The sequence below is a fragment of the Heterocephalus glaber genome, unplaced genomic scaffold, assembly GCF_053883595.1.
Source record: "Heterocephalus glaber isolate CG9 unplaced genomic scaffold, H.glaber_assembly_v1.0 deba00001555, whole genome shotgun sequence".
Classification (NCBI taxonomy): domain Eukaryota; kingdom Metazoa; phylum Chordata; class Mammalia; order Rodentia; family Bathyergidae; genus Heterocephalus; species Heterocephalus glaber.
In genome coordinates, this window is record NW_028258346.1 from 5,586,261 (window position 1) to 5,613,049 (window position 26,789).

At 34.5% G+C, this 26,789-nt stretch overlaps 1 protein-coding gene across 3 annotated transcripts in view; it reads right to left on the bottom strand.

Moving 5' to 3' along the window:
- Positions 1–26,789, bottom strand: part of Stk3 (serine/threonine kinase 3) — a 319,544-nt gene that overhangs the window by 86,860 nt on the left and 205,895 nt on the right. For all 3 annotated transcript variants that reach the window (XM_021262683.2, XM_004850156.4, XM_087190670.1), the window contains one exon: positions 5,792–5,984. In XM_021262683.2, the coding sequence (XP_021118342.1) occupies positions 5,792–5,984 (193 nt within the window). The remainder of the gene's footprint in view (positions 1–5,791; positions 5,985–26,789) is intronic.

A 26,789-nucleotide genomic window follows, 5' to 3' on the forward strand; every position in this document is an offset into this window, starting at 1 on the left:
CATCTTAGAATGTATTTTTATTTTGCCTTACTTCCTGTCCTTCACAATCCTGATGGATTTTCATCCTATAGATTCAACTAAACTTTTATTAAAAAATGTTGAGCAATCTAGGGCTGAGCTCTATGCTCTATAGCACACAATGAGGAAACTTCTGATTGAAAACAATTTATTACTTAACACCATGGTTGATGGAAACTTAGCAACCCCTGCCACCTGCCTCTAGTGAGTCTTCATACTGTATAGAGGATGAAAAGCTAAATACTACATTTCTCATAACTCTTTCCAGCTAGATTTCTGGGTGAATGAGCTCTTTTTATAACAGGGAGATTAAAAAATAAGCACAGGTCATATTATTTTAGTGATTTCTTTCTGGTAGGCACAGTCAAGGAGTCCTGAAGTTATCTATAGCAGTATTTCACCATCCAGTCACCAGTTTCACAGGTTGCAGTAGGACTGGGAGCTAATCCCTGAATAACAAGGACAGTGATCTCAAACTGTATTATTCCACTCACTAGTCCCAGTGGCAGCATCTGGACTGCCATTCCTGATTGCAGCAGTAGCTACAGTTCCATACAGGCTCACTTTTGTGGTGTTGTGGAGGTCACTGCTGGAGACCTCAATGGCTCAGCATTGAGCAAAGATAAAACCTTTCCCATGACATGGGAAGCAGGGCTGGACAAAGCCCAGGGTTCTCCAAGTATTCTAGCTTCCCAACTTGTCGACAGGGCAAATTGGTAGGGTGTGTAGATCAAAACGACTCTGTTCATTACCCACTATATTAAAAGCATCTTTCCAGATGCTTTGTGGATATAGAGAGAAATGTACATCATTGCATCTCAGGAAAGATTAAACAACCCATAAGTAATAAGTGCTCTTTTCACTATACCGTATCATCTGTTCAAAAATATTTATTAAATTAATGAATACTAAATATTCTATCAGGTATTAATCAGATAACCACATACAGAGGCATTTATGATACAGTGTATTAAATGCCACAAAAGCATGAGGGAAGATGAGAGCACATGAATAGGACACTCATCCCTAACCTGAGGTCAGCAAAGGAAAGGACCTCTTATTCTGAGTGGTTGAATGTGAAATAGGGAAGTAGGACTTCCAAACAGAAGGACTGGGGCAGTGCAAATGTTCAAAGGTAAGAAAGAACTCTACAAGAAGTAAGGACCTGAGGAAACAATGAGACATGACAGCAGAAGGTAAGCAGGAACCAGAGCATATACTTGCTTTTAACCCATATTGGGCTCTGGTCTAAGAGCAACTAGAAGCAACTATAATGCCAGAGTAGAAGAGAGATGTGGTGTCTTGGGAACTTTCCTCATCGCTGAGTCACAACACTTGATATCCACAATTTGAAGGTTGATTTTGGCTCATGGTTTGTAGAGGTTTTAGTCCACAGTCAGCAGGCTCCAAGGCAGAAGAGAGTTGCTCAGAGCACGGCAGACAGAAAGCAGAGTACAGGGAGGAATCATGAGGGGAGAGAGATCCTGCTGGCCACATACCCTCATGACTCACCTCTTCTGACCAGACCTCACCTCCTAATAGCAAACCAGCCATAAGCCCCATAATCCAATCACCTTCCAAAAGCCCGACTATGATCTAGATGTAAATCATAACATGCGGTAAGATTTGTAGGCAGCGTCAGGGATCAACACAGAAGGCAGGGGATCCTTTAGGAAGCCTTACAAGTGAGAGACTATGAAGACCTGCACTAGGAAATACAGTAGATGGCAAGAAGAGGACAAAGGTGTTTAGCAGGAAGAACTGATGAGACTTCATATTACATCAATAAGGAAGTGAAAAAAAGAGAAATTAAAAATGATTCAAATTTTCTTATTCTGAAGTTCATGTTTAAAACATGCATATAACTTTGATAGCTTCTCATAATCTCTATGAAGTAGGAAGCAAGGTCATCCATTAAAACAGGGGGATGCTGGCAGGAGGACATTTAGTAAAGGTCTAAAGTATCCACTTTGTAGAATGAGAAAGAGTTCAGCAGAGAAATACAGGTCTACAGGGAAGTTCTGAGGACTCAAATAGGCCGAAAGTCTTCAATTGGTGGCCCTTATCTATTCAGATTTTAGACTTTTCTCCAGTCCCACTCAGTAGTCAGTGTGAAGATGCAATGAAGATGGACAAATTAAGCCAATCATAGTTTTTCATGAGGAGCAAAAAAGAAAGACACTGGGGAAGAGGAAGAAGTAAGGATATGAGTAAGATAGTAAGTGAAAGTGATGAAACATAGTCTCAATATAAACAGAGAAATAGAAGGTGGGTGTGCTAATAAAAAGAAAGCAACATCAAAGATCTAGACAGTATTTTCCAAACACTGTTTGTTAGACATCAATTACACAGGATGTTAACCTCCAATGTGCTCCTCATTAAAAGCTTTCACGGCCAAGGAAGTTAAGGAAAGCCTGGGTAATATAACTTTTAAGCAGATTTCCTTCCTGTGCTACTTGTAGTGCATTTAACAAGCTAATATATTACTGTAGGTCTCTGATGATTTATCTTCAGATAAATATGCATTTTCCAAACACTCTAGATTTTTTGGGGGGGGTACCGGGGATCGAACTCGGGTCCTTGCACTTGCGAGGATGGCAGAACCACTGAGCTAAATCCCCAGCCCTATACTTTGGATTGTTATATGGTATCTATCTATTTAAATTTATCAGAGAATCTCACTAAATATGTACTGTATCCTACAGAATGAACTTTTAGAAAATCTGATCTGTGAAATGAAAGGTACTGATAGTAGAACACTTGAAAAGAAAGTGGTATATTAGTAGATAGTAGCTTACTAAGGCAAAAAGGTTTACCTGAAAGTTTTCTTAGCTCTTAGAGTTATAAATCCTTAATCCAACTACAATGTCAATATTTTAAAAAAAAGTTGACTCTGAAATGTACTAAGTATTCATTCATGAAACCAATATTCCAGGAATATCTACTATTATGTAGTATAAGAGATTTATACAGTATTCTGACCAGGACAAACTGCATGATCTATTTGGGGAAACAATACACACACACAAACACACACACAAACATATGCGTGTGCACGCGTGTGCAACTTGCTTGGAGAGTATGGCTCCTCCTCACATACCAACAAGGTATAGCTTCTCTTCAGGGGAACTAGAGCTACCAATCCAACCCCAGCTCTGTAAAAGCTCTGTAAGAAAAACAAGTCTGTAATTTCTAGCTTCATGGTTCAAAATGTAAAGGGAAGGTATAAGCATAATTTAAACTAACAAGAATGTTAAATAAGCAACTCACTTCAAACTCCAATGGAAAAGAAGATAGAAACCAGAAGCTTCAGTGTACAGTGTACATTTGAGAGATGTTAGAAAACCAAAAATAATATATTATTACAATCTCTTTAGGGAACAAAAGTCTTGAAGACACATTAACAAATGAGGTTTTGACTGATGTGACATAAACCGAGACCTCATACTAACTAATTTAACTTTTCAGGAAAAACAAAACTAAAATAATCATGTGATTTCAGAGAAAGTAAGTCTTCCTTGAAGAATTTCTTCACATTTGTTATGATTGCTCTACCACAATATGACAATCTCTGGAGGTTAACTAATATCACTTGATTAGATTTTGGAGAATATCAAAACCCCACATCACAGAATGATGAGCAACCTATACAAACTTAAAATTGGCCCATGGGATTTAAAACTTGCTGGTGTACATCAGATAACTGCAGCCATATAAACAACTATCTGTTCAACTTAAAAGTGGGCTTTCAATAAGGTCAAAACTTCATACTTATTTAATTCTGTATGATAAAATTGTAATGTATATTGATTTCTATAGTTGTCATAGCTTAAAATCACTAACAAATTACGTGGAAATCTGTAGGGTAATTTTAGAATAAAGTTTCTGATAAATCACTATCTCTTCCTTGAAATATAATAATCTAACATGAATTAGGTTCCATAAAGACTCGTTTTTAACCACTGTGTACCTGCTGATGTTCAAATGACTGCATAACAGTTGTTTATATGGTTTTGTAGGGAGCTCAGTAGTTCAATAGAAATATAAGAACTCAAGATCTTTCTGACTGATCTGTTAAGAATCTTAAAATTTAAGTTTAAAACAACTATCAAACTGCAGAAAAGTAATGCTACATGCAACCGGGGAATACGTTAATTATCTTTAAAAATAGGCTCTTTTTAGTAGGGGAAGTGGGAGGGGGAGGGGAAAGGAAAGAAGGGAAAAGAAAAAAACATGAGAAAAGGAAAAAATGGAAACAAAGTCTTTGTAAATACGGAAGGGTGGAGGGGGTGAAGGGAGGGCAGGGGAAGGGGGAATAATAAGAACCAAGATACATCACGTAAAGGTACAAGATCCCAATGATGAGTGCAACTGTATTGTATATCTAAAATGTATACCAATAAACTTAATAATAAAAAATAGGGTCTTTTTGATCTAGGATCATATGACTTGTATCCTAATACCGCACGGCTTGGAGACCATAAGAACATGCTATACAGTTGCATAAGACATGTTATATATGCCTATTCTACTCAGAGGCGCAGCTAAGAATTTCAGGATACCCAAACTTTAGATTGCTTTTCAGGGAAAAAGTTCAGGAAACCCACCATTGGTGGGAGACAGAAAATTCACACATTCTGTTCTTCTTCCAGGGTTAAACACATGGAGCAATCTGTCCGAATTTCATCCTTCATTTCAAAGTATATAATCATATTGGGCTAAATACTAGGAAATGCGAACAAAGTAGAAAAAGTGAGCCAAGTAACATGGGGCTATGAGGTAGAACCTGAGAAGGTAGCAGCAGCACAGACAGTAGGAAAAAAAAAAAGATGGGCAAAAGGAAGAGAAACATCTGGAATATCACATCTGGGAGGAAATTCCAATATCTATTTTGCAGTAGCAGCAAATAATTTGAATGCTTACAATTTTCTAGCCTCTATGATGCCAGAAGTCATGTAATTCTCCTTTCCTTGCATTTAGAATATTGTGCAGTAAAAAACAGTCTAGTTCTTAGACTCTGACGTTAACTACCCAGAACTAGAGTAGTGGGGGGGGGGGGGGTGGTATGAAGAGAGAACTAATCTGTTTGCCTATCATTGTGGAATCACATGTTCTGCAATATCTTAAAAAAACATTAGAAAAGAAATGCTAGTCCTTGAAAGGGGCCCTATCTTCATCATTCTGTAAGCAACAGAGTCAGAGAGAATGTCTTACTTGTCATTTCAGTCCTTGTAGTGCCCCTGGCCCTGTGCCTCACACATGATAAGGAGCAATAAACCTGCATGGAACTGAATCTTCTCTACGAGCATCTGTTAATCCTTTTTTCCTAGTGTTTTTTATTTTTCCTACCTCAGCTTTCATTTCTTCACATAGCTTATATTCCTCTGTCTCTGCGGCCTAACTGATAATTTAGACAACATGAAAAAATATAACATTGCATTTATTGAAACAGAATTTTATGTTTACTTTTTTAATTGGAAAAGTAAATGTTAGGAACACTATCTTCTAAAATACTTTACAAATTAAATTATGGGTTAGCAGCTTCAATAGAAAAAAGTTCCATAACCCTAAGTTAAAGATGTATTGCTTTGTGATATAAGAAAATAAAATTATAAAATGTTGACTTCTGCCATACTTTTTTTTCTTACTGTCAAATAAAAACAAGAAACAAAATGTTCCATAATTGGCTCTAAAACATAACACAAACTATATTGATTTCTACGTAAGCACACTTCCAAAATAGAAAACTAATAACGGGGAAAAAGACACATACGTTTCATAGTTCCATCTTCTTCCTCCTCATCTTCACTGTTTATAACCATGGTCCCCAAGTCGGATTCTAGCATTGTGCTGTTATGTTCAATCATAGTCTGGGCCCCTTCACTCATTGTGCTTGTGGCCCGCATTGTGCTTACACTTTCTGAACTAGTCTTCACCATGGTGTGAGAATCCAGCTCATCTTCATCCTGCAAGCAAAACACCACAGTGAAGAAAGACTTCCTTCAGGCAACCCGACTTCTTAATTTTGGGGGGGTGGGTACCAGGGATCGAACTTGGGACTCTGTGCTTGCGAAGCAGGTGGCGGAACCACTGAGCTAAATCCCCAGGCCCCTACTTCTTAATTTTTAACAAGGGTATGCATATATTTTTAATAATGATAAAAATATTATTGCTATTGATTTTTATGTAAGCACACATACAAATATTACCATTAGAGCCAAAATTATCTAAAAATAGCCTAAAGCTTTAGGTAATTAAAGCTCAAGCTGTAGAAACTAATGAAACAGAAGGCTGCTAGTTGCTTTTGAAATAAGGGTCAATCTAGATAGATAAATTATTAACAAATATATTATAGTATATGGTGACAAAAGAGAACACCTTTAAGATAGAATGTTGACACTTTCTCTTACAACAGACAATAATGTTTATAACTTCAACAATAGCCATTAATTTTTTCTCTTAAATTGTGATAAAAATTACCATTTTAACAACTTTTAAGTGTATAGTTTCATGGCACTAAGTATATCCACAATCTTGTACAACCATCACCACTATACATTTCCATAACTTTTGCATCATCCCAAACAGAAATTCTATACCCCTAAACAATACTTCCTCATTTCCTGCCTTTCCTCAGCCCCTGCTGGCCTCTATTATACTTTTTGTCCCCAGTGAATTTGCCTGTTTTAGATACTTCATATAAGTAGAATCATACAATAGATGCTCTTTTGTGTCTGGATTATTTCACTTAGCATATGCTTTACAAGATTATGTTGGTGCATTCCTTTTTAAGGATGAATGATATTCCATTGTATGTATATACCACATTTTCTTTTCTGTTCATTTGTTGATGGCTATTTGGGTACTGTGAATAGTGCTGCTTTGAACTGATGTGTATGTATCTATTTTGAGTCTCTGCTTTCAATTGCATGTAACTGGAAGTGGAATTGCTGGGTCATATGGTAACTCTATTTAATTTTTGAAAAACCACTGAACTGTTTACCACAGTAGCTGTGCCATTTTAGATTTTACAGCAATGCCCAAGGTTTCAATCTTTCTACATCCTTGCCAACACTTATTATTTTCTATTAAAAAATAATAGCTATCTTAATGGATCTGAAGGGATATCTCACCGTGATTTTGCTTGTATTTCTCTAACAGTGATGTAGTGCCATTTTTCACACACTCATCGATCATTTGTATATCTTCTTTGGAAAAAACGTTTATTTATGTTCTATGCCCATTTTTTATGTGGATTGTTTTTCTGGGGGTGGGGTCACTGTGCACTTGTCACATACTCTGGAATTAAACATTCTGGATGTTAATCCCTTATCAGATGTATGACTTGTAAATATTTTCTCTCATTCTGTGCATTGCCTTTTTACTATGTTGATAGTATCTTTTGGTGAACAATAGTTTTTAATTCTAGTGAAGCCCAATTTCCTTCCTTTTTTCTTTGCCTGTGCTTTTGTTGTCATATTCCAGACATTAGCTTTTAAATGTTTCACAGAAGAAGTTAGTAATACTAGTATAAATGGAAAGTGCTCCTTAGAACACTCACTAAAAGATATACTAGAATAGTCATAAAAATAACAAATCCTTTTGATAGAACAAAGAATCTGCAGTTTGAAAAAACTTGGTTATATACTAAAATTCATATATATATATATTTCACTTTCAATAGAAACATACAAGCAAAATCAAGTCTGACAGAGGTCAAAATACAAAACACAGAGACCACGAATATCAATGACATCTCAGCAACTTAAGTGATTTGAAATAACAGTATTTGCTTGATCACCCTCCTTTTTCCTTTTTATTTCACCCTACACAATAAGTTTAGGCATTATTTCTCAAAGTCTTTTGCTTTTCTTTCATGGCCCTTCCTCTCTTAGAAGACCTCTTCACTGTCATGCTTTCAACTATCTGTCTTAGCTGCTTAAATAGTTAATGCCATCCAAAACTCAACATTCTCAAATTAGATATTATTCCACCTATCATTCCAGTCCCTCCTTCCTTCTTGGTCCCCAGTGACCACCACCCCAAAACATGGTAATCTTCACTAGCTTCCCAAGGGCAAAACGTCAATATCTTCTTACATTCATTTTCTCTTTCACTCCGTATACATAATCAGCCAAAAGTACTTCAGAAAAAATTCTCTTTCATTTTCACCTCCTCCATTCCAACTACTACTGAGTATATTATTCCTTGTCTTATACCTGGGGTACTGCAAGCTAATGTCTCGTGACCAAAGACTCTCCAACCTAACCTTCTAGAATCAGGCAGATATTAATTTTTTAAAATCCTTTAAAATCACTTGCTAGGTATCAGCACTTTAGGCAAACCAACTCTCTGAACTTTGGTTTCTTCCACTGGTGTTATGATTAAATGAGAATGCTATGCAAAATGTCTTCCCACTATCTGAAAAAAGGTAGTTTCACATCGTCCTCAAAGTACACAGTACTATACTAATCTTTCTTGCACACTATTTGTATCACAATATTCTTTTACTAATGAATATATAATGGCTCCCATTTCTTGCCTACATGAAAGTTAAATATTTCTGCCTACATTTTAATGTCCTCTATGTTCTTATCTCATTCTATCTTGTCAATTCTATTTTCCCATTATTCATATATCCTCCATTATACACAGGGTGACCTTAACTGAATCTTCCTCCATCATAATCCCATATGATGTTATGCTCTTTAGTCTTCCCCTCTAACCAGGATATCTTTCCCCTCTAACCATTAACTAAAGTCTATCGACCAAGTATCTGTTACATCCATGGGTAATTCAGTCCTTGTTAATTATCTTCTTTTCCAAACTTCTGTAGAATTTACAATCTAATTATTCATGCTTGCATTTAAATTTATGATCCATATTATGAGGACTTATTTTAATCTTATAAATGAAGTACATCATGGGGAAGAATGTTTTGTAGTACTTCTGAATCTACTATAGTACTTTTCATTCTATATTTAAAACATAGTAAATATTTGGTATATATTTACTGTTTCACAGAATTATAAAATCAAGAACCTTTACAGGTGGAAAGAAATGGAACTCAATTGACCCATTTTATATCTGCAAAAACAACAACAACTGAGGCGCACAAAAATTAAGAGACTTTCCTAAGGTCACACACTTATTTAAAAATACAGCTGGAAATAAGAACCAAGTTCTTTAATTTCTTAGCCCAATATTCCACCGCATACATGTACCTTACATTTACATTTTTATCTGCTTGAATGGTTAGGTTGGAGGCTTATCAATGTTAACAGCTTATGTCACCAGCTTCCATTCTCATAGTACCATATAAATTATTTGGTTTATGCTAGTCTAAGCCACCATCTTCTTACCTGGGCTATTAAAAGAGCCTCCTAATTATTTTCAGTATTTCCAATCTTGCCTCTTTTAGTCTTACATACAACAGGCAGATTTAGCCTTGCAAAAGACAAATCACATCACCTTAATTTCTTGCTACAAACTCTACATTTGGCCTCCCATCACACTCAGAATAAAATCCAAAATTTTTGTCAGGGCCAAATGTGATCTGGCCTGGTAATATCTGCCAACCCCATCTCCTATCACATTCTTCTTATATACCATTCTCCAGCCATGCTGGCCTCTTCTGCTATTTCTTGAGCATTCTAAGCATGTTCCTCTTTGAGAATTTAAATTGGCTGAGCTCTCAGGCTAGAATTTAACTGAGGTCTATACTTACATGTCACCTCTTCTACGAGGCTTTTTCTGACCACCAATTTAAACTGAAGCTTCCATCATTCTCTATTCTTTTATCCTTCTGTATTCTTCACACCCTGTATCTGGCTTTCTCTAGCATTAGAATTTAAGTCTGATGAAGGCAAGAGACTTCTTTTTAATTTCTGAATTCACACTGCTAAAACATCTAGTTCAGTATTTATTTGCCAAATCAATCTGTTTTCACTTACTAATTCTTTCAATGAGCTATTTATTACACATTTCTAATGTGTCAAGTAGTAGACTAGGCATTGGAGATACAATGATGAGTAAAACAGTTTGTTCCATTTTGTTTGTAGGAGCAGGAGGTCTAGAGAAATCTCCTGATAAGTGAACAATAAGTTAAGAGACAATCTCTTAAGTGCTATAAGAAAAGTGTACAATGGGAATCCAAAAGTAAAGTCCCTAATTTTGTCTGTAACAAGAAGGCCTCATAAAGGAAGATGCCCTTAAATCGTTTCTTAAAGTTTTTAAAAAAAGTATTAACACATTATACAGTATAACTGTATATACATATGGGATACAAAGCAGTATCTCAATACATGTATTAAATATGTACTGATAAAAATCAGGGTAATTAAGTTTCCATCTCTTTATCATTACTTTGTGTTTGGAGCCTCCAAGCTTCTTTCTCTTCTAGTTACTAAGCCTTAAGGGATGAGTAGACCATATTTAGAACACATATACAAAAATTTTGGTAGGGTGTTTTATATTGCAATTTCTTTTTATATCAGAACAATGCTTAGGTGTTATTGTATTCCTGTGGCACCTTACACTAATGCCAATCATACACTTAGCATACCATGCTTTAATTATCTCTACATATCCCCCATTAAGGCCTAAAATCTGTAAGAGCAGTAACCAGAGTTTGTTAACAGTTATTCCTGATATCCAGTACAAAGCATTCCTCTTATATAATTTAGTGAATGAATGTCAAATTCTTCATCATAAGATATTACCAAAGCAAAGAGCTAAGAATAGTGTTATGTGAGGTTCTAGCAATACAATTATATTCAAACTATATTATATTTATAAATACAGAATAGCTATTGAAGAAACTTTTGAGAAGAGAAATAGTACTAACTAGTTAATCAGTTGGCCAACCATTTAATAATGATAAAAACAAATAGATAAAAACAGTTACCATCAATGAGTTAGAAGTACTATGTTAAGATCTTTTTAAAGGCTATTCCTATTTAATCCTCCTATTATTATCCTTCTTGTACAAATGATGAACCTGAAACTCAATTAGGTTTAAAAATTTGTTCAAAGGCCATATTACAAGTAAGTAGAGAAGCAGTGATTCCAACTAGCTCTATCTGATGTTAAAGATCAAGGTCTAACCCCCAATTATGTAAGACTTTTAAATTATCTACAGTATTTTTCAAGTCCAATTTAATTTTTATAATAGGCTTGGTAGAGCTTGTTTCATTTTGTTAAGAGATGAAGAAGATGACATACATATAAAATGACTGATTTCCACTTAGTCAAATATCTACTTATTAAAACACTTAGGTTCCTAGGGCCGGGGATTTAGCTCAGTGGTGCAGCTGCCTGTCTCACAAGCGCAAGGTCCCGAGTTCAATCCCTGGTACCAAAAAAACCCACCAAAAACAAAAAAAACACTTAAGTTCTACCAAATACACAGGAAGACATTCATTGTCTGTTAGCTTCTTTTTGAAAAATCCTACCTTAATATTTTATTATGGTTGCAGCCATTTTATTACCAAAACATTCCATCTATTTTTATATGTGTGAGTCAATTGTTTTTTGTCCTTGTAAGATTCAATGCTGTAACCAGTGGAAATATAACAGCTGATTGGTGTGAAATAGGGCTTTTAGCTCTGCTGCCATCTACACTGGAGTTCAATCTACAAAGAGATAATGAAGTTTGAAACTCTGAATTTATACAGTTGTCTTAGATAATTTGTACAACTATAAAAACAATGATCAAATTTGGAAGGGATGGCTCTTGCTGCATATTATTTTTATGTATACAGTTAGTTTGCTGAAGGATGCTAATCTCATTTACAAACAGACAGCAAGAAATAGTGATAAAAATATCATGTACTGTACACTCAGTTCACTAATGAGAGGGTGGCACCTAAAGAGTAATTAATGAAGTACAGGTGGAATGAGAACTGATTTCTATGAAATTACAATGTTCAAACACTAATAATTTGGTTATGGTTTTGAAAATTTTCCAGTAATATTTTTTGCTTTTTAAAAATCATTAACTCTGAACTTACTTACCCTGTTTAATTTTTCATTTGATACTTTTTTACATTTTTGTAACAGGACAGTTACTTGTAATGTTTTTTCAAAGTTACTATATATATATATATATATATATATATATATATATATTCTGCTATTTCTCAGTGAAGAAAAGCAGAAGACAAACATGTTGAAACTTTAGAGAAAAAGGTCTGCAGAACAGATGCTTCCCCACTGCAGAAAGCAGCCAATTCCAGTAAGGAATACAATAGCATTTTCAATCAGTGGTCATCATGTGCCAGGAATGCAAAATAGAGTACTGATGATAATCCAGCTTATGAATCATAAAATCCCCATGGAATACAAATATTTGAAAACATTATTAGGAAATCCTACTCCATGGCTAAGACAGATTTATGCTACAAGTCTCAGAAGTAATCAGACTTTGCATAAGGTATCTTTATATTTGCCACATCTACTGCATAAAGGAGTTTTAAAGTATTCTGTAAATATTTGAATGATTGTAAGGATATTTACAAAAACATTTTAGAAAGTATTTGGCATCTGCAACACTAATAGCAGAGCTACACTGTTCTTAGTTAAACAGATGTTATTCAAAAATGTCCTAATCATTTTATTTCTCTTTTTAAGTGATATAAAATATTTCTTTATTGCAAATGCAATCACATAATAGTACAGTATCAGTATAAGAGCAATGATCACAACGGCTTTCATTCCACTGGGCAATGCTAATGAGTATATATATTCTACAGCATGAAAAAAAACTTCAGGAAAAAAAAATCAATGTGTAAGATATATGAACAAATCATATAAAAAGTTACCATATTACAGTGGTCTACGTATCTTTAAAACCTCTTAAAAGCGCTAATGAAACAAACCCCATATAAATGCATAGCTGAGCTTTCAAGCCAGTGAGGGAAATCTCCAGCAGCCCAGAACAGACAGGAGTGTGACAATACTGTAAGCTAAATGTGACCTTAGAGCTGCCCTAGATGCATGTGATGATGGGGATGGGAGATTGGTGGTTAAATAAGGTTTATGTTTTGGTGGATAAAAGGGAAAAGAGAAGTCTTTTGTTTTTTTCCAAAGAGAATCAGAACCCTTACATAAGGCTGGGAATTTTAAAGGTCTAACATCCTCAGAAGGGTAGATGACGAAAAATTCACCCAAAGGCAAAGGAGATAACAAGTTTTAGTTGAACTAAGGGTAAGGTTGGGGAACAGAGAAGCCTTCCTTTAGAATTTACAACCACACATTTGGCTTTCAATTTCACATTTTCCACTTGGTCTGGGGGAACCTCACATTCAGAAATTAACCTAATGTAATCTCAGTGTGGTAGTATCCCAATGCTTGCTAGAAAAAAAATACAAATCCATCTTAGGGCGTTCATTTCCGCTCAACCCTCACATTAGAACTCACATCATTTTCTGAGATAAAATCCAGCTAAACAAAAGCTCACAATCTCAAAGACAAATACATGAATAAACACACTACTGAGAATGGTCAGAAATAAACAACAGAATTAAAATGCACTTGCTTTTTAGAATTAAGTTAGTTTCCTTAGAAAGCTGGGTCACAAGATAAAAATTAGAACAGTAGACGGACAATGGCATTCAAGATTGGAAAAACAAGCATAAAAGCAGAAATACCCTGGTTTAAATGAAAAGCAGTAAGTGAGCTTCAACAAGGGATGGCCTACAGTTTATGAAATGCTTTAAATATGGAGAGCCTGCATGAGCTGCTTGGCAAAGGAGTGACAGAAAGCTTGGAAACTAATGAATGAATTAGAGAAAACAAGGCTGAAGAAATAGACTGGTAATGGGAAGGTTATTACTGATTGCCAGATTTCAGGTTAACTTAAATGACAAAGTTCAATCTGAAAGAAATAATGAAAGAAAAATCAACATATTCTACAAACTTTCTGCCAGTCAAACATAATGGATAAAAAATATTTCCAATATTGTGGACCCAACACAATAAACTGAATCTAAAGAGAAATTTGTGAGATTGCAGTTTGAATAAATGAAGGCAAAACAAAATAGATAGCACCAGTTACTTATAATTAAGTGATTTTAATGAACTTTGCTACTTCAGCACATGATAAAGGAATCAAAACTTGTTTATTTGTAGTGAAAGACTCAACTAAAAAGAGTTAAAAAGACATATACAGTGAAACTTCAAGGAGATGTCCATAAAACTGGGGAAACTGTGGCAGGAATCTTTCATTCCACCCCATGCATAAATGAATTTGAAGGTTCACGATTACATGATGCTAATATATTAACCTTGTGTCAATAAATAAAGGTTAATCATGACTTGTGTCAGAAAAGGAAGAGATCAAAGGGTACTATTATATATTTGCTTCAATGTCTCAAATCATGAAGAGCTATTTTAATACTCTCCTGTAGCAAGGTGAAACTATTAAAGTGATCCAACAGGACATTACAGCCAAATCTCACTTCCCAATAAGGTCAAGGAGAGTACTTATCTCATTTCCCTGTCACAATTTTCAAGAATGTGTCTGTTTCCATACAATAGAAATGGCCCACAGTAGGATCAGCAGGTTAAATCTAGTCTCATTAGTACCGTATTCAGCTTAACTGAGCTAAGAACTACTGAAAAAACAAAAAATATTCCTCTTCAAATAGATGCCAGTAAGTACCACTTCCACATGTGACAGGCAAAAGAATTAGTAGTCAACCACTTAAAATTACTAAGATTAGTAGTATCTGAAAATCTACACAAAGAATGAACCTTCTTCCTGTTGTTATAAGTAAGTGATCCTTCTATTTCATAGAAAAAGCAGCATAACAGCTTACACAGTTACAGTCTGTGACATACCTGTACTAAACAAACAGAAACTTCATGGATCTTAACTTTTTGCATATTCACAGGTATGTTTTAAAGTTACATCAAAGCTTTCAAGATCTCCAAAAGTCATAAAAGACTTGTTCATCAGTACAACAAGCCTAAATGGTAAGAAGGCATGTGGGCAGGACTTCAGAGGCTCCACGATGCAGGACTGCACAAGTTCTTGCCATTATATGACAAGCTTTCGAAAGATTATCTTCCGTCCCCTGCACAAAGTACTGATGTACAAGAGAGTATATTAAAAGGTAAAAGCAACTTTAGCCATGACTTTTATTTTTTCTCTCACAGCCAAAAGTATGTCAAAGGATTAACAAAATATAAAGGAGCTTATAAAATAAAATATTTTAGAATAAAAGTAACACCTTTCAAAATTATTGTTGTTACAAGCAGTTTATAAAAACTCCACAAGAGGGCACCAAAGACAAAAGGCTAAAATTCCATTAACCTGATATGTAGACAATGGGTTGATACAACAGGTTATACTCATCAATAACTTTCAGAGAGATTAATGAATACTGATAACTTTTAAACTGCTATTTTAAAATGGTAAAACCATTGTTATATTATATTTTTACAAAAGCAGTTACATTTTATAAAAATGGTGTTTATGCTTAAGGGACAATGGATGTGGTTTACATTTCATAATTTCCATGACTTGCAAATAATAGCTGAAACTCAGTAACATGTGTTGATTTCACAAAAGTGATAGAAGACTACAACAGAAAATCAAATATTCATATTACTTTATAACTACAGTGTAAATTGCTTTTATGTAAAAATGATATATACAAATTTAACAGCTAATTTATCTTGAAAAGAATATCCTTTATATTTTTTTCTTTCTCATTACTTTTCTACTCCTTTATGATGCTAAGAGAAAACAGAAACTTTAATATACATTTAACAGAAGAAATACTACTTGTACAAATTTAGAAATGATATTAAATGATGTTAAGAAATAAGCATAGAAAACATAATTTTTAAAAAAGACTGCTTGAAACACACTGAAATAATTTTAACATGTAGTTTACATTATTCAAATTCTCAATACAAATGAAATTCTAGGGTGGAGAATGCTCATGGTAGCAAAAAACAATCTTCCTCACCCCAACCCAAAAATGTAGCATATGCTTGACTTAATAAGCATTGCTGAAGAAATAGTTCACCTGCCAGTAGTTTGGAGAGCAAATCCAAGGGAGTTCACAGAGCTACATAGCTAGCTAGCTAGCTAGCTTATGTATCACATTTTGCTAAATTGCCCAGGCCGGCCTCAAACTTTCAATCCTCCCGTCTCACCTTCCAAGTAGTTTGGATTGCAAGTGTGCCATCATACCTTTAAATGTAAATACAGGTTGAGAATTTCTTATCTGAAATGCTTGGGACCAGAACTGTTTCAGATTTCTTCAAGTTCTGGAACATCTGCATATACATAATGAGACAGCTTAGAGAAGAGACCCAAGCCAAAATGCATTTGTTTAGTCTCCTTGTACACCCAAACTGAAGGTAATTTTATAAAATACTTTTAGTGCATCTGAATTTTCACTGCAGCCCACCATATGAGGAGAAGTGTGGAATTTTCCACTTCTGGCATCATGTAAATACTCAAAAAATTTCAGATTTTGGGGCATTTCAAATTTCAGATTTTCAGATTAAGGATGCTCAATCTTTATATTCTGTGTTGGTGATAATTCTGTAGCACTATTCAAAACAACAAAAAATGAAAGGTAAAATCTATTATGAAGCAGTTTTATACATATTATTGTAAATTCAATAAATATTTACCAATTTAATATTTTGTTTGTTTGTTTGGTGCCGGGGATCGAACTCTGATCCTTCCACTTGCGCAGCAGGTGGGGAAACCACTGAGCCAAATCCCTGGCCCCCAATTTAATATTTTTATAATAAGTACCATGTGCCAGTCAGTATGCTAAGATACAGTCTTTGTCCTTAAGAAATGTATAGTTTAATGAGTAAAGTTAAAACTGGGCAAATACGGTGAGATAAATATTCTCAAAGAGCCAAAATAATATAGCATGGGAGCTCACGGGAACGCTTGCCGGGTTGAATGAAGCTTGGAGGAACACCGTGAAAGGCTACAGTGTCCAGGCAAAAAAAATCACATAGCTTTTCTCTACACACTTTCTAAGCAATCCCCTTTAAGCTCTGGTTTTAACTAACACTTGCAAAAAGCACTGATTCCTAGTTGGTAGAGTTCTCCATTGGAATTCATATCTGCATATTCAACTGCCTGCTACACAGTGACTTGAATAACAGGGACTCTGCAAATTAAATCAGTGCTAAAGTAATCTGATTTTACCCAGAAAGTCACCATGCAGAGTACCAATGGAGAGTATTTCAGCTATCATGTTAAGAGGTAGCAAATGTGTACACAAAGTGAAAGAACAAAGGCTTACCTATTCTATCAAAAAGTTTGATTGTGAATGATTTGATTTTTTTTCTATTTTTTTTAATGGTCAAAAGAGAAATATATTTCTCAAGAGGAAAGGCCCTAAAGAAAGGGATATGGTAAGGAAGGGGGTGTAGCTCAGCAGCAACAGTGCCTACCCGGCAAGCGTGAGGTCCTGAGTTTGATTCCCCATACCAAAAAACAAAAACAAACAAACAAACAAAAAACAACAAAGAAAGTGATATGGTGGCTGACTGGAGAGGCAAGCAGAAAGGGGGCCTTTTGAAGAGAGGTAAAAAGTTAGAAAACAAAGCAATAAAACAACAGTTCCTATTCTCCATGCCAGTAGTAGTGAACCTATGGCATGCATGCTGCAGCAGACTGTTTGTATCTTTGAAAGCTCTAAAAGAGTCACCATCATTGCTCTATGCATATATTGAGATAATCATAGTACTGATTATATTGCATCAAGATTGTCATCCATTTACTTGCTGCCTCACTAGCCTGGAATCTTCTTGTGGGAAGATGTCTTATTTTTCTTCTATACCAATACTTATGAATGGAAGAAAGATAGATCCTCTGAAACAGAAAAAGAAATGTAGTGTGAGCTGGGCATGATGGTGCTCCCCTGTAGTCCTAGCTACTTGAAGGAATGAGTGAGTTCAGGAGTTCGAGATCACTCTGGGCAACACAGTGAGACACTGTTGAAGGAAAGAAGGGAGAGAAATATAGTGAGGGTACAGGAATATATTAAAGAAAACTGGACAGGAAGAAATAAATCTATATTTATAAATGAGATAATCTGCTGTATAAAAATGTCTAAGAATCTATAAAAAAAATTCCTGGGAGTAATACCTGAGTATGGCAAGGACAGACGCAGAATAGGTACATACAATAGTCAACTGCTTTCTTGTATAACAGTAACAAATAACTGGAAATAGAAATTTTTAAAAAAGTTTTTCAATAGCACCAAAAATGACACACATGGGTCTTACATATAAAAATATACATAGGATTTGATAAAAGCAAATCTAAATAAACTGAGAATTATTACATATTAATGGATTAGAAAACTAAATACTGGTAAGATACCATTTTGTTCTAACAAATTCCATTCCAATAAAAACTCCAATAAACTAATTAGCAAATATTGACAGAATGATACAGAAGATTGTATGGACAGGCAAAAGGTCTTTTAAACGTGCTGAAACAACTAGACATCCATAAGCAGAAAGCAGTGGGGGAAAAGGGGGGAAGGGGAAATGAAAGGGGAAGAGAAGCTGGCCAGGATACACACTTTAGAGTTTTCACAAAAATTAATCCAAAATATATCATAAATCTTAATATAGCATGCAAAACCATAAAACTTTCAGAAGAAAAAACACAAGAAAAATCTGTAGACCCAAGTTTGGGTATCTATAAAGCTTTAGGTATCTATAATCAACCATACCCATAAAATAAAGAAGCCTATGGGGCTGGGGATTTAGCTCAGTGGTTCCAGTACCTGTCTTGCAAGTGCACGGTCCTGAGTTTGATCTCCAGTACCAAAAAGAGAAGCTTATAAAGTGATACCAACATTAAAATCTTCTGTTTTGAATGACAGAAAATGTTTAAAAATGAAAAGGCAAGACATATACTTGGAGAAAATATTGGCAAAGCACATGCTTTAGGAAGATCTTGTGTCCAAAATACAAAAGAAATTTTAAAAAACAATAATAAAAAACAATACAACCTAATTAAAAAATGGGGAAACATACTAAACACTTTGCCAAAGAAGATATATAAAAGTTAAATAAGCACATGATGTCCAACAGCTTTACCATTAAGGAATTGCAAATTAAATAACAAAATACTACTAAATACCTATTAGAATGAATAAAATTTTTAAACTGTCATTATGATTTGCTAGTGTATATTAACAGAAACTCATTCATTATTGGTAGAAATGCAAAATGATACAACTCTGGATTTTGTAGTTTCTTACAAAGCTAAACATGTTATAAGTTAGATACAGCAAATTTCAGTCATGTATTTACCCAACTGAGTTGATGAAAATGTACATCTACACAAAAGCTAGCACTGCAAATGTTCATAGCAGCTTTATTCATAATTGCTCCAAACAACTAAGTAACCAAGATGTCCTTTAAAAAGATAATGGATTGGGCCGAGGATTTAGCTTAGTGGTTTCGCCGCCTGCTGCGCAAGCGCAAGGACCCCAGTTCGATCCCTGGTACCAAAAAAAAAAAAAAAAAAAAAAAAAAGATAATGGATAAACAGTGGCACATCCATGCAATGTAAGTAATAAAAGTGAGCTATTAAGCTACCAAAAAAATGGATGGAACTTAAATGGGTATTGTTAAAGGAAAGAAGCCAGTCTGAAAATGCTACATATAGTGTATGATTCCAATTATGTAGTATTACAGAAAAGAAAAAACTAGAGACTAAACATCAGTAGTTGCAAGGAGTGTAGGGGTGGGAGAAAGCTGAATAGGTAAAGCAGAAGGACCTTTTTAGGGTGATAAAAACTATTCTGTTTGATCCTATATAATGGTAGATATAAGATGCTGGTCAAATCCATAGAACTTTACCTTATAGAATGAATCTTAATGAGCGCTTTACAACTTTTACAAAACAATTTAGGTGGCTAGAGGGTCCCAGGGTGGAATGCAGAATATGGCAAACAAAAAAATCTAACTGTATTATAATGTATGAAAGAATTTCCTTGGAGTTCGGGGATAAAAGTATAACCTAAGTAACTTAAGAAGCGAGTGGAGTAAGACTAAAGACAAAAGGAATTGTACATGAGCACTGTAGTGCATAATGTTGCTTCCTATGGATATATGGGCTAATAATTTTGAAGACACTATACAAACATACTGGAAGTGAAAAATTCAGTAAACAGATGATGGGGGTGGGAGCTGGGTTTCTCACTGTAGTGGTAGATTAAAGAAGCAAAAGGAGACAGCTAGAATGATCTACGTGGTAATGAATGAGAGCCAGAGACACCAGTATAAACTAATACTTAGCTTATTACAGATACAGATGGATACATACACACATGCATATACATACACGTGCACGCGCACACACACTCAGGACTCCTTGTTATGAAAATTGAGGTCAATAGAAGCAATAACCAAACACAGTTGCCACAAGTACACCTAGGAACCAATCTTGGTTTCTAATACCAGACTCCAGTAAAAAGAATTAAACCCAAAATTCTAGATCTGAAGCAGAAAATATATAAAATCAACCTCCAATATCTTACAGTAAGGAGGTATCTAAAACTAAACAAAACCCCACACAGACAGTGGTACGTCACAGAGACAAAGGAATCAACTGAAAGAGTTGGTCAATGGCCAAATCTGGAACAATTTAAAGGGAAAGAACCACAAGTCTATATTGATGTAAGCAACTGATTAAATAAATATAACAGATAAATCTCCTGTGTAGGATTCCAAATAATTTATGTAACTATTCTGCCATTACTTAAGTATGGGCTATGATTGTCTTCCCAAGAGTGTACACAGTATGGAAAATGGAAAAGAGCAATGTTACCATTTTTAAAATGTGACAACACTTCCTCAGCCAGGTGATCATGGTTAACACCAACAGTGATAAATCATGTTGACAGAAAGTATTTTAATATAAGAGGATTAAACTTCCTCTCCAGGTCTTCTTTCCCAAAACCAATAAGCCCACTTTCATCATAAGAAAAAACATCAAACAAATGCCAAATGTCAAATGGGAGACATTCTACAAAATATCTAACCAGTATTCTTCAAAACTCTCAAGATCATCAAAAAACAGACATTCTGAGGAACTGTGACATCAAGAGGAGTCTATAAAGATGTGATAACGAAATGTAGTGTGGTATAATGGATAAATTCTGAAACAGAAAAGGAACATTAGGTAAAAACTAACAAAATCTGGGTAGAATTGGGACTTTAAAATCTGTATCAATACTGGTTTGTTAATAGGACAAATGAACCACGCTAATATGTCAATAATAGGGAAAATTGAATGTCAGGTACAGTATATGGAAACTACTATTTGTGCAATTATTCTGTAAATGTAAAACTATTCAAAAATAAAAAAATTACTTTAAAGACAAAGAAAATTGATTCTTTCAATTCTTTACTTTTTAATTCAAACAAGTATTTATGTGTTTGGTATATTGCTAGACCCAATGCTAGAATGTATAGGTCAATGAGTCTCATTCTGGCCATACCATAATCAACTAGGGAGCTTTCAAAAATGCTGATACCAGGGTCTCAATTTATAACAGTTAAATGCTAAATTTTCCAGAGTAAAAAGTAAGATTGTTACTGTTTTCCAAATCACTAAGTAATTCAAACACATAATGAGAGAGATCACATGAACTAGTCATTCACTATAGACATTGCATATCATATGAAAGATCACAAATCCCTAGTAATCATTTCTGCATTAAAGCACACAGACTCCAAGTATTCTTATATTCCATTTCTGTATTGACAAGATCTCTTCATCCCACTATTTAACCAGAAATTTTTTGCAATCTCTTGTCAGAATAAGTAATTCAGAAGATAGCAAATTTCAGTAGGTACATGTTTGAAAAAATATCAATGCTCTTAAGTCATCCTATGTTCTATATTTTAAACCTTATTTGGCAGGGACAATTCACAGAGATTTGTTTTAAACTATTGACAATATCACTATAAATGCTTCTTAGCAACAATCAAATGTTGTATTTTAAAGTTGTGTTCATAGAAAAAACAAACTGTTAATAAATACTATTTAAAATGTGGACATTCCTCCCATTATTCAATTCAGGCAGATATGTTCAGTGAATACAAACAAATATAGATATGTTATTTAATCAACTCACACTAAAGATTTAGGAATGTCTCCCATTAATATCTAATGGACCTATTATACATTAAGTCCTTATTTACACTTTCAGTTTCTCACACCAGAGAAACTATTCGGTATTTACACATCTGTGTCCTATTTATTTCACTTAAGAGTATTGCCTCAATGTGCATCCACTTAGCTATAAATGTCTCTAATTTCTCATTTTTTATGGCTGAGTAGTACTCCATTTTATAAAAAACCCACATTTTCTTTATCCAGTCACCAGTTGATATAATAGGTCATGTGAAATAGGAAGAAAAGGGGCAAAGGGGAAGGAAGTGGGAGGGCTAGGGGAAAGGATAGAAGGGAATGGGATTAATATGAGAAAATGGAAAAATAGGAGCAAAATCTTTGTAAATAGGGAGGACTGGAGGGGTTGAAGGGAGGGCTGGGCAAGGGTGAAAAATAAGAACCAAGAGAGACTATGTAAAGGTGCAAATTTCCAATGATGAATGTCATTATATTGTATAACTAAAATGTACCAATGATTAGAATGAATAATCAATAATGCAAAATAGGAAGAACAGATCCAAAGGGGTAGGGGTAGTGGGAGGCGCAGGGGAAAGGAAAGAAGGGAAAGGAAAAAATGATGAGAAATGGAAAAAATGGAAATAAAGTCTTTGTAAATGGGGAAGGGTGGAGGGCATGAAGGGAGGGCTAGGAATGGGGAAAAAATAAGAACCAAGATGCATTATGTAAAGGTACAATTCCCAATGAGAAATGTAATTGTGTTGTATACCTACAATGTACCAATAAAAGAATTTAATACAAAAAAAAATCCAATGGAATATCTTTTCTTACCATGTAATACAATTTACCCACCATCAAATTTGTATCACTGCTGAGAAATGTCCAAATAAAATATCTTTGTCATACCTAGCAATGCTTAAATTAATACAAAAACTCTTATACTGGGATTAATCTGCCACAGAAATCTCTGTTTGCAATTTGTTTAATTTTAAAAATCTTTACAATTACCCTAGCACCTATCAAAACATGTCAATTTGTCAAAATATATTCTCATCAGACAAGCCTTTTCTATAGAAGGTACAAAAACCAAATTCATAAGGGACTGTATGTAATAATGTTCTATACCTTTTTGAAATAAAAAAAGGTTTGTTTATGATAGTTGCCGAGGACACAAGTGTGCAGGACTAAAACTTTAAAATAATATTTGAAATTGTTATTGTATACTGTTTGCTTTTTAAAAGCTGCACTGAAGTTGAAGAAAACATCAATTTAATTTTAGGCCACTATTTTTTCTCCAACTGTAGTTAAGCTGAACTATACAGCGGAAAATTAAATTTGGAAAAATGTTAAGCTGATATTGGTATAACTCATGAATTCTTTGAAAACTGCACTCAATGGAAAAAGCAGAATCCACAACTAACCCAAGTATTAATAGTGGATATCAAATATAAATACAGTATCTCTTATAATTCAGCAGCTCAAAGGTAAATTCACAGTTCTGGAATTTTGAAATCAGGTAAAGAATATGATATAAATTATCTCAAAACTTAGCTTTGTGAAATTTTTCAATGGTCCAATGTCAAATATGTTCTTTGTCATGTTAGTACAATTACTAGATAAGAACTAATTCCAGGCCTGGACTAGAAATAGCTATGATAAAGGCTGCCAGGAAATGTAGATCCTCTCTGCCAAAAATTAATGCAGTTGATTGGCAACATAACAGATCTCCCACCATGCTGAAAAGAATGTTCTTTAAAATAATCCAAAAGTGGAAAATAGGTAAAAATCTCACTGGAAAAAAAAATCAAAATATTAATCTAAAACTTACTGTGATACCCTAAAAGACAACTAATCTTCAGTACTATAACGAAGAAAGTATTGATCAAATGTATTCCCCAAATTAGAGCCCCCTCCAAAACAAAGGATCAGTAACCAAGATAAGTTCCAAATGAAAGAAGTTGCAAAGCAAGGACCCTGCCTTCACAGATATAGATGGTAAGGCAAGTACAGTATCAAGAATGTGTGACTCATTATTCTAAAGTTGTTCTCATGTTCAAGCAAGAGGAGTGGCAGTCCTAGGCTATACCTTTGTTCTATCATGTAGAAAAATTTATTTCACAAAAGACCTACTGATTTGAAAAAGAGAAATATCCTTTACTTATTTTCTTATTAACTACACATCTGGTATAAATTGCCTTAGTTGCACTGATTTCTTATAATACCTTATAGAAGTCTTTCTTTTAGTGCTTGGATCACTTTGATTTACAACTTGACAGAATAAACCAAACTATTCTTTTCTTTGAATACTGCTAATTTGTGGGTACTTGAGGAGTTTTAAAATTACTAAATATATGGAGTATTTCATAGATTTTTATACAGATAACATATTAAGAATCATTGTATTAAAACTCTGTATGTAAAATCTAAAACACCTAAAGAATGACAAGTGGCAAGCACTTTCATTAAAATGGAAGATAGAGGGCTGGGGATTTAGCTCAGTGGTTCCGCTACTTGCCATGCAAGCACGAGGACCCGAGTTCGATCCCCAGTACCAAAAAGTAAAGAAAAATGGAAGATAGAACCCATGGGTTTAGGCCTATCCTTTCCAAAAATGTTTTTAAAACTAGAATAAGGCAAAGAAAAGGATAAACCCATAAAGACAATCACCTTGGGGGAGAGACAACAATAAATAGCAGAAGTCAAAAAATTTGAAATCTAAGAAAAAAATTATGAATTAAGTAGTAGCTAACTCAGCAGACCAAAAACACGTAAATTTTTTTTTAATTCTTTTATTGGTACATTGTAGGTATACAACACAATTACATTTCTCATTGGGAATTGTACCTTTACATGATGCATCTTGGTTCTTATTTTTTCCCCATTCCTAGCCCTCCCTTCATCTCCTCCACCCTTCTCCACTTACAAAGACTTTATTTCCATTTTTTCCATTTCTCAGCATTTTTCCTTTCCCTTCTTTCCTTTCCCCTGCGCCTCCCACTACCCCTACCCCTTTGGATCTGTTCTTCCTATTTTGCATTATTGATTATTCATTCTAATCATTGGTACATTTTAGGTATACAATATAATGACATTCATCATTGGAAATTTGCACCTTTACATAGTCTCTCTTGGTTCTTATTTTTCACCCTTGCCCAGCCCTCCCTTCAACCCCTCCAGTCCTCCCTATTTACAAAGATTTTGCTCCTATTTTTCCATTTTCTCATATTAATCCCATTCCCTTCTATCCTTTCCCCTAGCCCTCCCACTTCCTTCCCCTTTGCCCCTTTTCTTCCTATTTCACATTACTTATTATACATTTAGTCCTTATTTACACTTTCAGTTTCTCACACCAGAGAAACTATTTGGTATTTATACATGTGTGTCCTATTTATTTCACTTAAGAGTATCACCTCAATATGCATCCACTTAGCTATAAATGTCTCTAATTTCTCATTTTTTATGGCTCAGTAGTACTCCATTTTATAAAAAAACCACATTTTCTTTATCCAGTCTCCAGCTGATGGGCATTTGGGCTGTTTCCAAGTTTTAGCTATCACAAACTGAAAAACACCTAAAATTTAAGCTTGCAAAGAAAGAAGCTGTAATAAGTTAGCAAATTCTTACCCCAGAGAAGTGTTCCCTAACATCTTTTCCAACAAGATCTGTTAGTAAACTGGTTCTGCTCCTACACACGCAACTTTTAGAAGACAATTTTAGTGCTTCTCTCAAATATATTTATTAGACATTTGAAGATAGCCCATAAAGAAAAAAGTTAGAGATCAACAACAAACATAAGATAGAACAAGGCAATAGCAAAAAAAAAAAAATTCAAAATGATCATGAAAATATCACAATCATGAGGAAGAGGAGGATAACTTGGAAATTAAATACTTGACACCAAAAAAGCATTACAAAGTTAGAAGATAAATTTGAAGAGACTTCCAAGAAAGAACAAAAAGATAAAAAAGAGAGAAAAACTCCACAGGAAAAAAAAAAGAAAAAAAAAACCCAAGATCATTGAAAGATTAATCTAAGAAGTCTAACAATCAAACAAAAGGCATTCCAGAGGAAAAGTGAAAATTATCATGAAACAGAAAAAATAACAGAACTAAAGAGTATGTCTAGATTGAAAATGCCAAAAGACATTCCATGTAATGAATTATAAAAAGATCTACACCAAGGGATACTATCATGAAAGATTTAAATAGCAGGAAGAATATGAAGATCCAACTTTTCAAAGAATTAGGAATCAGAACGGCACCTGCCTTCACATCAATATTGCTGAGCAAGGAAATAAGAGCAAGGCCATTCAAAACTAGAAGGGAGCATTGCTTCTGATCCAGAATTTTATAATCAATCAAGGTTAAAGGTAAAATAAGAAAACATGGTTATAACATGTAAGGTTGGAAAACACCAATGTCAGAAAACCAGAAGGAGATATGATCTATCAGAATAAGGAAGTAGGGCCTGGGATTTAGCTCAGTGGCACTGCGCCTGCCTTGCAAGTACAAGGTCCTGAGTTCAATCCCCAGTACCTCCCCAAAAAGTAAGTAAAACAGAAAGACCAAACTCAAAATCCAAGAAGCTGAAGATCAATTATTGAAGAGAAAAAAAGGAAATTCTCAGG